Below are 12,842 nucleotides of genomic sequence, written 5' to 3' on the forward strand. Positions count from 1 at the left end.
TCTGTATTTTCTTTTATGATAATGAATATTTCACGTCATTTGATTGAAGTTCACAATGAGGGCGTAGGCTCAGTAGCTTTGCCTTTTTCCCCTCATTTTACAATAGTTCATCAGACGAATCGTATTGCCTACATTTTATTAGTCACGAATTTGTACGATTACGAGACCTTGGGACAAGTTTACGCTCCACTCGACACAGCGCTCATCTTTATGGGATTTAATCAGTTTACGATAGAATGTTATTCTTGTTGCTACAAAAACACGACCAGTCTGTTGCCGTTCATACTACCAGCATTACTTTTTAATAGAAAATAGATTTCCCAAGCCGCGTAAATGCGATGCTAAATTGAGTATCTGAATTTTGATTTCATTGATTGGTTAAGCTATCTGTCTATACTTGCAAACAAAGAGGATTATTATTTTATACCTCTAGGACACCCATATTTTGACATGTCAGTATGGTGAATGATGCTTTATTTAGATTTTTTTTCCCCTGCATTTCTCATACATTATAGATAGCAGAAAATGAATATGATATATTATTATTGTGCTTTTATACCATTTATTTGTTTTTAAAGTGATATATAGTTAGTAACAAGTTACTATGAATGGCAATTTTTTTTATATAATCAGGTTGCAAAATATTATGTTGTTAATGGTTTTATTGTAAATCAGTTTGTTTTTATTTGGGAGTGTCAATACATTGAACTTATTTTTTGTGAGATTGTAAGAGTGAAAATCATATTTTGTTGATCATATTAAATGGTTGTAAAAAAAAATTTAGTGAAATTTTACTTCATAAATTTGTTTAAATGATTTTCTATGTAAATGTTTTTAGGTTGACAATAGATAAACTTAAAAATTTATTTTTTTATTATTAGTCATAATTCACATATCGTAAGATATTTTTTTAAAAAATGAACAATAATTTTTACAGCAATTTTTACAAGTCGTATCTCGTGTACTGTCAGATTTTTATGAATAATGTATTTTTTATAGCAAATTTATTTTTAGTTCATACATTATTTTGTTTATTTATCATTTTATCATACAATAAATTTTCCTTGAAGTACTATAATGCACAGACAAGTTTTTTTTTAGGATATTTCCTTGATATAGAATTACCAAGCCTTATATACTGAAATTCAAGATACCGGTAATTGCATTTTCATTATTGAATTTGCAGTATTATTGCATTTTGCTTTAAGTGATAGAAATAACATTATCATATTAATTTCAATAGAAAATACAAAGGGTTCATTGTAATACTCCTAAAACTTTTTTCCCCCAGTGTTGTTATGCTTGGTGACAGTGTTACATCATCCTATAAAAACAAGGAAAATCAAATGATTAGAATTCTATAAATAGATTTTCTAGGCAGTCACCATACAGTTACCCTTGGAGAAAAGCAAATAAATAATATGGTTCTATCCTTCAAAATATGATATTTCATATCAGGATTGAAATATTTATTTTTAATATTTTTTTATTTTATTGCCAAGTAGATCCTTTTGAACTTGATCGTAACTTTTTTTACCTTTTTTAAGTCATTTAGTAAGTCACTCCTTGAAAAATATACAATTATTTATTATATTGTTGTTCTTTTAATTCATTCAAAAAGAATGTTCAGAGTTTTAATGTGTTTTTTTGTTTGTTTTTAATCTTGAATTTTTAGACATATTTATTCTCGTATTTTTATTTAAGAGTTGTGAAGTTGCACAGTATAAAAAGGAAAAAATAATATTTTTTTATGAAAATGTAATTTACTAGATACATGTTCCAATCAAAAATAATAAATATATACAAAATAAATTCTGACATAATTAAATGTATATGTTTTATTTTCGTATTTTCATGAAACATCATAAAGATGATTTTTAGAATGATATTTTTGATTAAATTGTCATTTATTTTTGATGGTATAATTTGACAAAAATACAAAATCTCGCATTGCTTGTGAGTGTTGAAAATATTAAAATATACAATAAATGGTTATGAATGAACTTAAATGTTCAATTTTATGCATCTTTATTCATTATATAGGGCAGAATTTCATGGTGTAGTACGCATTACTTATAAAATTAATAGTCCTCTTTAGTGGCCATACAATTTAAAAAATTATCAGTTAGTATTGAAATTTCATTGAATGTAATGGATTTTTTCATTTAAAGAAATTGAATAGACCTGTCACCTTCAAATGATATACAATTTAAGGCATCTTTTCAGATTCCTAAATTATTATTTAACTTGCATACAAGATTTTGAACCTGCAGTTTTTAACGTTAGTACTATCAATTAGCCCTTGAGTGCAACTAAAATGCACCAGTCATTTGAAAGCATGACCCTTTGCAGTGTGGTGAATAGCATAAGAAATGAATTGGGAATTAAACATTTATGACTCTCCCCCACAGGGTAGGGTATTTAACAGAGAATTTTAGGACACAAAAGTCAATGTCACCACTATTTCCCCGATGGGGAGAATATGAATATTACCCACTGGAGCCAGTGTTCCAATTGACTAGTTTATATTAACAAAACCAATGACACAGGTAGTATCAAGCTCGACCCACATGTGTGTAGTCCGAACAGATCATCACTCAAAAGTGTCATCTTATACCTCCGAGGTGCATTTAGACATGTTGCATCCTGTTGCATGTTGCATCCTGTTAAAGCATTTGAAAAAAAAAAATTCTTGTAAAACTAACGCTATTAGTTAATTGATATTTTTCAGCATGATTTTACTTTTCCAAGAATAGTTTTGTTACATTATATTTATGTATTTAGAAAGGTTATATTATAATAATTTTTTTAAAAAAATCTTGTTTCAGGAGTTTGACAGACAGGCAGCAAAGACGGTACAGAATCTGTTTGACGAGATAGACGCGGTATTATAGAGCGTCGTAATCAGGCAGAATACATCTTCAAAGAATGCCAAGAATGGGGTTCCCTCTTCCCTCACTTACGGTATGACAGTCTCTTTGAGTGCTCCAGTTGTTATAAGACAAGGCTAGAGCCATCTTTGGTGTAGGCTTACCACATGCTATACATATTGACTGGTCATATTAAAGGCACACTAATAATTTATGTCTCAGAAATGAATTAATTTTTCCTTCTTTAGAAAGCGAGCAAACAATAGCTTTATAATGTTTAAGAAATGGTTTAAGAACATGTTAAATGATTATCAACTGAAAGAAATAAATCATATAAACCAGTCAAAAAGAAAAATTGGCAATTTGGATGACAATAAACCAGTCAAAAAGAAAAATTGGCAATTTGGATGACAATAAACCAGTCAAAAAGAACAATTGCCTTTTTGGATACCAATAGACCAGTCAGAAAGAACAATTGGCTATTTGGATGAAAATAGGCCAGGCAAAAAGAACTCTTGCCTATTTAGATACCAATTAGCCAGTCAGAAAGAGTAAAATGGTTATTTTGATACCAATTGACCAGTCAGAAAGAACAATTGCCAATTTGAATACCAATTAGCCAGTCAGGAAGAACAAAATGGTTATATGGATACCAATTAGCCAGTTAGAAAGAACAAAATGGTTATTTGGATACCAGTTAGCCAGTCAGAAAGAACAAATTGGTTATTTGGATACCAATTAGCCAGTCAAGAAGAACAACTGGCTATTTAGATAACAGTAGGCCAGTCAGAAAGAAAATTGGCTATTTTGATATCAATAAATCAGTCAAAAAGAACAAATTTGAATGCCAATTAGCCAGTCAGAATGGGCAGTTAACTATTTTGATTACAGTAAGCCAGTCAGAAAGAACAGTTGGGTTATTTGGATAAAGAAGAATTGGTTAAGCCAATCAATAAAGGACTATGGTATATTTGGCTCAGTTATCCTATGAAAAAAGAAAAATTGTGTATTTGGCTATCAACAAGCTTAAATTAAAATAACCATAGACTATTGGGCTAGGATAAAGCCAGTATCATGCATAAAAAGAAATCATTGTCTATTTGACTACTACATAAACCAGGATATGCACTTAAATTGTAAATCGAAATTTTCTCTTTGACTTCCAATAAACCAATATGTGCATGCAAATTGCAAAGAGAAATGGTCTATTTGCATTGCTAAACATAAGCCTAATGGGAAGAAAAACCACTTACAGTGGCTTTCATTTCAGAAAACTTCTGTCACGAAATAGCATCTTCAATCACTAAGAACAAAAGAATGAAAATAAGTTAGTCATTAATGGCATGCGAATACCTCTAAGTTCACCCTGAAATATATCAAAGTAATACACTTTGATTCAGTCAGACATGCAAGCTGAATTATATATCAATAATTGTTTTCTGATATCTGACAAAACTTTGTGTCCACTGGGGTTTACACATGAAAAATCAGAATAGGGGATCTGTGGTACATTATTGATGCACCTGGCATTATGTCTTTTTATAGTCTTTTTCATAGATATATATAGATATAGTTGCTAAGAAAGGAAAACAACAACCACATCTTGTGTGATTTTCTTTTGATGATTGTGATCAAGTAATTTCCTAATGCTTCAGAAGTTAGCTTCTTTATCACTGTTAATCAGAATTGTATGTAATTACTTGTTAGGTGCTTCATTTGTTTTCTTCTATTAATAGACATTTCCATGAAATTGAAAGAAAAATTCTAGAAAACGCCACCAATGAGATATGAAATTAAAGCTCTTTTTTTTTTTAAAAAAAACACATTTTTGATTTTTTCAAAAGATTGTTGTATAGGATATGCACCCAGTTAGAATTGTTTTGGTACTTGTAATTTATATGCCACATCATCGGCACATGCTCCAGATGTGACATTATATTATTAAATACATGTATATTACAGGGTACTAGGACGGCAGTTGCTGCCAGTTCAAGAATCGGGGTACGAACTTATCGAGCGGGAAATGTCGCGGCCCAACACCACAAGCAGTATGGGATTGATGGACGTCACAGACCAAGATCTCTCTGGCTCACAAGATTCTCAGGGGTAGGTAACTCCATGGTAACTGAAAATGATTTTAGACCGTATAAATCTTGTTACTTTCTAGTGGCTGATGAAAACACTGGCTACTGTAGAACTTTCTGCCGGCTTTGTTCAGTGATAAATAATAAAATCAGTCAATCTGAAGTTACTCTGAAAAATGCTCAGTGTAAGCTCAAGGGAAAGGCAGAGTCACAAGCTTCTTTATAAGAATTTACTGCAAGATCCTTTTGCCAAAGCATGATAAATAAAGTTCACTCTAGGAGTGCTTTTACCGCTGCCTACACTGAAATTTTCAAAGGCTATTTAAATTTTTATAGTGAGTACCCCTATAATTCCTGATAACCATAATTTAATCAATACAGCCATCTTTTTCTAATTTCTATAAATTATCTAATATGCTTAAGGTTTCCCTTGGTTACCATGTGTTAGGACTTCATACAGAAGCCCTTCGTGTTTTGTAACTCAACAAATATCATGTTGAGTTTAAACTTTAATAAACTAGCATGCTTTTTATGGGGGAAAATGTCAAAAGAAATGATGGCTGGAAACTTTGTGTGATACTTACACAAAGTTAATAGCTTTATATAGTAACATAGTAGTAATTGTACAGAAAACCAGTAAATGAAAAAATTTTTAATTGAATCCCTAAGAGTAAGTTCAACCCCAGATCCAGGTCAAAATAAATCTTTTAACATTTTTGGTGCTATGTTTTTGTATTAATAATGTAAAACATACTGCAGTTATACAAGTTATAAACATTTTTTTTTTCACCTTGAAAAAGATTAAAAAATCTAACAGGGGCAGTAACTCTTAACCTTTTGCTAGTAAGATTTTGTCAAAGGTAGTTAAACTGAACTTCCTACAAAACATCATTTTTTAAGGTCGGATCAACCATAATTTTCTTTTTCTCTCGAAAAAATATCTGAAGATTTTTCAGTGATTTGGGGTTTTTTTTACACATAAACATGTTACTAGAATGACAAAAAAAAAGAAGATCGGATATAGATCTCCGCAGATAATTTGCCTATAAACAAGTAGAACAATCGGTATCGAGCTGGCACTAATTTGTTTGACATTTAACATAACCTGGATGCAGGTGTCGCGGTTCGTTGAACGAACTTAGATGAACTAGGTTATGTAAGCATGTCAAAGAAGTATAATGGAATCAATATATCAATTTACTGGGAAATTTTGCAATATCATCCCTGTAATGTTTGATCAATAGAAACTTCAATTGGATGCAATCCGAGATATTATCTCAATTATTCCATGCATCGTCTTCTTTATGAAATTTGCTTCCGCGCAGATGAGGGTCAGTTACCAAATTATTTTTAGGATTTATTCTTCGCTGCAGCAATATTTTACGTTTAATCGATTTATTTGTCTTCCGTTCATTCACCTTTATAATATATTTTGACCAGATAGGGGACAAATAAATGTCTCCTGTAGTAGATTACTGAATAATAAGGAAAACCAAATTTGAAATTTTTTATTGAAATCGTTACATATATTACACTGTATTAAGGCCCAAAACTGCATAGCCATTGATATTTATAAAAACGAAGTTTTATGACGATGAAATACAGTTGCACTTTGTTCAAATATGCACAGCATTAATAAAGTGGTTCTATAAATTATCAAATTATGAAATGTGCCGTTTACATGATACAACTTAATTGAGGAAGGCAATAAAATATCTTTATTATATTCCTAAATAATCATATGGCATGTTTACTTTTCATTCAGTGGTAGTCGGAGTAAAATACAGCCAAGAGGTTATAAAATATAAAGTCAAGATGAATTTTTATCTATAAATTCTAAGAGCAAAAATGACTTAAAAACAAGGAAACGATGGCCTTGGCATTAAGGTGTCTGCCTCTCAACCCAGGTATTATAGGTTCAAGTCACATCTCGGGTCACAACTGTGCTTCCTGTTATAACACTAAAACTGGCGCCCGATGTGACAGTGCTATCATATAAACTTTTTAAGCTTTCATCGCAATGATCAAGCTAAAAGAAGATCGAGCCTAATTAAAAAATATGTTTATACCAGACTAATAATGATTTGCAAAGATAACTCGCATGTCTGTGCAGTCTGATAAGACTCTACATGTGCGAAGCATTGACCTTATGTTTAAAGTGTCTGGCTGCACGTCAACCCATGGTTTATAAGTTTGAGCCCTACTTGGGTTACAACATAACACCAGTTCTGAAAAGATTCAGAATGAGGACTTTAGCTATATAAAGTAAGTAACAATATCTTTGTGTCAGGGGGTTGCCTTTAAGGGTTTCATGCATCAGAATTGCAGCTGCTGTTTATCCATGCGTGATTGTTAGAGGGTTGGAAAAACTGGAGTCTTTACATCTCTTAGCTCCAGCAGGTGAGGTAGTTTTGACTCCTGATGTTGCTTTAACACACAAGGTTAGCCAAAAATCATTTTTCGTGTTTTGGTGCATATGACCTAAATTGTGTTGGTGTGCTGTAAAATCAAACAAAACAAAAGAATACTTATTTAAACAACCAAGTAAACTGTATAAATATAATATGTTAAAACTAAAATCAAAAAAACAGTATTGACATAAATTGTTAAACGAATTGAATGCAACTCAATGACTGTGCTTATGTTATTTTCAAAATGCACTGCTTGAACCTGTTCCAGGAAATACAGAAAAAAAAATTCCAGGAAAGGAAACAAACTGATGACAGAATCTGATTTCCACACAATAATTTTATGTTTTTGTAAATGCTAGACTGATGTACCTCTTCTATTGTTTATACACATTTGCAACAGTCTTACAATGAGATAACAAAATGCTATAATTATTTCTATTTCTGGACCATGGCTTTAATTAGATACATTCTCTAATGGGTTATTAATGATAGCTGCCAAATGATAAGCATTTAGGCCGTTGGAAGAAAATACGTAGCACATTATCCAATATTTAATAAAGCAGGTCAAATTGTCTAAAGAAGTTCCCTGAAACTAAAGAAAAATAAAGATCTTGAAAAAAGAACTCATTTAGCTTTGTTATAGTCAGATACTAAAAGGCAATGCCCACAAGTCATTAATTTGTTGTCTGATTAACCCTTGCCATAAAATAGCTTAAATGGACTTGTCCAATTTGAATCATTCATCATTTTAAGGAAAAATTACAAATTAAATATTGACTGAATAGCGAACAGTGCAAACCATGATCAGATAGCAGGGATGTGCTGGCAGATCTTGGTCTGCACTGCATGGTCATATAGGTATATTCATGATTGTGCAATGGTCACATAGGTATATTCATGCGCTGCCAGCAGGTTAATGGTACATAAATTGTAAGGTATAGTAGTGATTTTATTTCTTAGAAATTTAAAGTACATATGCACTGGGAAAACAACCTAACATTATCGGTTTTAAATCAAATGATAAAAAAGGATATGACAGATTTTAAAAGGTAAAAATTGGGACAAAGGAAAGCTAATTTTAAATTCTTTTGTCCTGACGGAGGCTGTATCAAGGCTGTATCGTCATGTGACAAGTTTTGCATGAAATATTTGAAATATGATACAGATGATTGGCAGCGGCTTGCGGTGTCTAATACAGCATTAACCCTGTCACATAGAAAGCTTCCTGGTAGTCACTTTACCTGCGAAAATGATTAATGTACGCGAACAATACCACTGAGAAATTATCCAGGTAGCTTTGGAAACAATGTAAACATTGTGATAAATATCTAGCTAAATCTGATAGTTTTGTGTTTTAATGAGGTATTAAATTTTGTTTACAAATTAAAATTGATGAGTTTTTTTGTTCGGAAAATAGAAATATTTTAGCACAGCCACTTGAGATGAGAAAAAGAGATTATGAATCCGAAAGATTGGAGTTTGTGTAAAATAATATGGGGAAAAAGTTATGGGTCGGGTACTGAGTTAATTAATTAAAGAGGGGTGGAGTAGAATTATTTTATTGACTATTTAAAGAAAGCACAAGCAAAATAATTTTTTTTTTGTTATTTTTGTGTCAGATATCATAATATGAAATGTAAATAGTCATCAAATTTCAAGGCGATGTACTTTGGCTGAATATTCCCGGAATAATAGCTTCTTGTAAATTATTTAAGCATTGCTGTAATTAATTAATGTAATTGATATGTGGTTTTATTGATAATCACTGTTTGAACTGTTCAATCAGTGATATTTATCTGTTTATATAAACAATATTAGATGAAGCTGAATTAATTATGAACAGAAAGCTTGGTATTGACGTCACCCAATCCATTTCCAGGGAAAAAATATAAAAAAATATGAAGGAAAAATGATCGATTCAATTAAAAAAAACAACAATAAAAAACCAACAGTTCTTGCATTTTTGATAAGCAGTGAGTAAAGAATTGGTGCTTTAGTTGCTGAATTAACCTTTCTGGAATTGATTTAGCCTTTTCCACCAGTACAGGGCGGCCAGGCCAGACAAGATATCCCAAATATTGATATTAAAATAGGCAGTTCTAAAAAAGAAAGTTTGACAAGCCCATGTAAGAAATTCAGCAGGTGAAGGGCTAATGATAAAAATTGGAACATGTGACATTTGACATTTTGATTATCAATCTATTTAATTATGCTGCAAATTGCTTCTGTTTAATGATAAAGTCCATAAAACATCAGCATTTGGTCTCCTGCAAAGTGAGATATTTTATAGTGTTTGAAAATGATCAAACTATTGTTTTGACATTTTAAAACAAAAATATTAAAATGTGTGAGGCTAAATTGGTTTAGTTATCACTTCATTTGAAGAAGTTGTCTGTGATTGACTGACTTTAAAATATATCTATATGCAAAAAATTTAATATAGTTTTGCAATACAAATTTATGGCTTCACATGTGAAATATTACCTTGTTATACAAAATATGATGTTGCAATACTAAATATGGCCCTGCAATACAAAATATGGCCTTGCAATATAGGATTTTCTATACAAATACAGCCTTGCAATACACACTATTGCCTTGCAATATCAAATATGATCTTGCAATACAAGATATGATTTTCTGAATATATAATATAACTTTGCAATCAAAAATGTCGCTTTGAATTACAAAATTATTATGAAGTTTGGCAAACCAAAGATATCTACACATTAATTTTCTTTACATTTGAAATGTGCTGCAAACAAATTGCTTTGCTTTCAGGTCAAAGTTGTTTTCATTTATTAACAAATAACAAATTTAATGCATTGACTTTTACCAATTGTAAGTTGTTTTTTTTAAATCACAGATTAGATATACAATTACATAGAATAAAATGTTAAAAATCTTGCTCACATCTTAAAATGTTTATACATAACATGAAGATAGTCAAATCATTTCTCTCAATAAAGAAAAAAAACGTATTTGTCATTTTGCTAGAAGCTGCCACACACAGCACACACAGTGTGAGATATTTCAATCAAGCACCTAGCTAAATTAAACAAAACAATGTTCTGACATCGTTGAAAAGCCGTTAAATAGCTCCAATATGTCATGAAATATTTCAAGTGTGTGCTTTGAAATTGTCAAGTCATTCTCAAGATCCTGTGATATCATCGCATCGCATGTCAACACATACCTCAATGTAAGTGATAAAATGGTTTTAAAGGTGGCAATACAAGATTTGATCTTGTCTAAATATTTTTCTTTTTCAAAAATATGTTTGAAATAATAAAAGTATATCATGCAATCCATTAGTAAGACATTGTTTCCGTTATCAAAAGTGTTTGAAATAGTAAACCATACGAAAAGTATAATCTTGTCATCCATTAGAAAGACGTTGTTTCTTTTATCAAAAGTGTTTAACAGCGTAAACCTCTATCATGCCATCCATTAGTAAGACATTTTTGTTTATCAAAAGTATTTAAAAGAGTAGACCAACATAAAGTGCCATCCATTAGTAAGACAATTTTTTTCTTTATCAAATTATTAAACAGAAGTTTGCACATTAAAACCAACCATAATTTCAGCCATTAAAACCATAATTTCAGCCATTAAAACCATAATTTCCTCCAGAAAACAAATGCATTTAATAAATTAGACAGGTTAAGACCAGGTTAAATCACATCCTCTATTGATTTTATCCCTTAATATTTCCAAAGAAGATGAGCTACATGTATATCCAATGAAAAATTTGTATAAAATTTAATTATGGTAAAATTATGTTCCTTCCACACCCGTATGGTGGTTTCTTGAAAGATTTTTAATATAAAATGCCTCAGTTTAATATCTGTCATGTGACTATTACACATAAACAGAATTACAGTGTTATAGAACAAAATATTATGCTGCTCTTTTAAGTAGGACTTGAATGTGTAGCTGTTAGAACTTTGATGGTTTTACTCAGGTGCCCGGTTGGCATGAAATAATGTACAGAGGAGCACAAGTAGTAAAGCTGGAAAATCACCATAATGTTGGTGCAATAAAAACCCAGTCAACCAACAAAAAGTAGATTAACTGGTTTAGCATCCTCCATTCACTACAAAACATACTTCTTTCATACAGATAGTTTGAAATTATTCTTTTTAATAATTCAAACTATTATTTTGTATACTGAATGTTGCAGATTTATAGCTTTATACACTTTTAATATTAAAGTTCAATTTTCAACAAAATACTGCCTACACTACCTTTAAAACTGTATCAATATTTTGATGTGTTTGTCCAGTTACTATGACAATGGTTGTCTATTCACCTGGGCTTTTGCGGAACTATTTTCTGAATTTATGGTGACTTTTATTGCAAGCTGTTTCTGCATAATAAAACAGCATGCTTCCAAATGATCGCGATCATATTTAGAAACATTGGCCTACATGGTAAAGTAATAAGCATCCAAGTGAACAGACCATGAAAAAATTATGCAGAGCTGTATGAAATTGAGAGTCATTAATCAATTTGTTACATTGGAAAGGAGAACCAAGTTCAAACACGTGTGACAGTTTTAAAAGCTAAAAATAGCATGATAAAATCATGTTTTACATAACTGCTGAAAAATGAAAAAAAAAATCATAATATTTTTTGAAAGAAATTAATAGTTTATTGGTCCATATGAAAGACAATTAGGCTCATATTAATTGAACAGCAGTAGTTTCAGAGAAGTAATTTCACAGATTAGTTTTATTCATCAAATTGTAGCAACACTTAAGTATCTTCATCGCAAAAATGTTCGTAAATGTTCAAAATTCATTATTTTGTTATTACACTGCGCTTTAATTTTACCATCTGCTTGGCTGAACTTTAGGACAACATTTAAAAAAAATTGTATCGTAATTGCGAAAAGATAAGGTATCACTTAACATGACTTTTGTGCTTTAGGTTCCATTACGGGGAGTCTTCAAAGCGGGTGTTTGTCAACATACGCAGATAAATACTCGGTACAGATCAATAGTTGATATCTGTTAACATTCTAGAGATTAGGCAAATATTGACTGAACCGCAAATTTTTATTGCTTCCGAATCAGGTACGATGATAACACCGCTGTTCAATCGTGTATAGGGAAATTCGAATAGATTAACCCTTTTTTCTTCGACCTTGACAATAATGGTTATTTTAGTAAGTTCAGATAAAATAAGCAATGGATTTTCGAATAGATTAACCCTTTTTCTTTCACCTTGACAATAATGGTTATTTTAGTAGGTTCGGATAAAATTAACAAAGTACACCAATACTGTTAATGTCCAGTAATGTTGTGAAGGTATTCAACATGTATCTTTACTCATTAAAGCTCTGTCATGGATGAAATTTGAAAAATGTGCCAAAAAGTGTAACGAACAGTATGGTAGTGATTTTTCAGCAAAAATATTACCTTTAGGGTGCTGTCTATCTGTATTATTTATACTGTATAATTCACTTGCCCAGT

At 31.0% G+C, this 12,842-nt stretch overlaps 1 protein-coding gene across 1 annotated transcript in view; it reads left to right on the forward strand.

The window, feature by feature from the left end:
• Positions 1 to 12,842, forward strand: part of LOC132740694 (protein FAM149B1-like) — a 49,970-nt gene that overhangs the window by 10,933 nt on the left and 26,195 nt on the right. The window contains 3 exon segments of the mRNA XM_060728661.1: positions 2,829 to 2,889; positions 2,892 to 2,964; positions 4,833 to 4,976. Of these exon segments, the coding sequence (XP_060584644.1) occupies positions 2,829 to 2,889; positions 2,892 to 2,964; positions 4,833 to 4,976 (278 nt within the window).

Source organism: Ruditapes philippinarum, unplaced genomic scaffold, assembly GCF_026571515.1.
Source record: "Ruditapes philippinarum isolate M1 unplaced genomic scaffold, ASM2657151v2 ctg418_1_1_1_1, whole genome shotgun sequence".
Taxonomy (NCBI): Eukaryota; Metazoa; Mollusca; class Bivalvia; order Venerida; family Veneridae; genus Ruditapes; species Ruditapes philippinarum.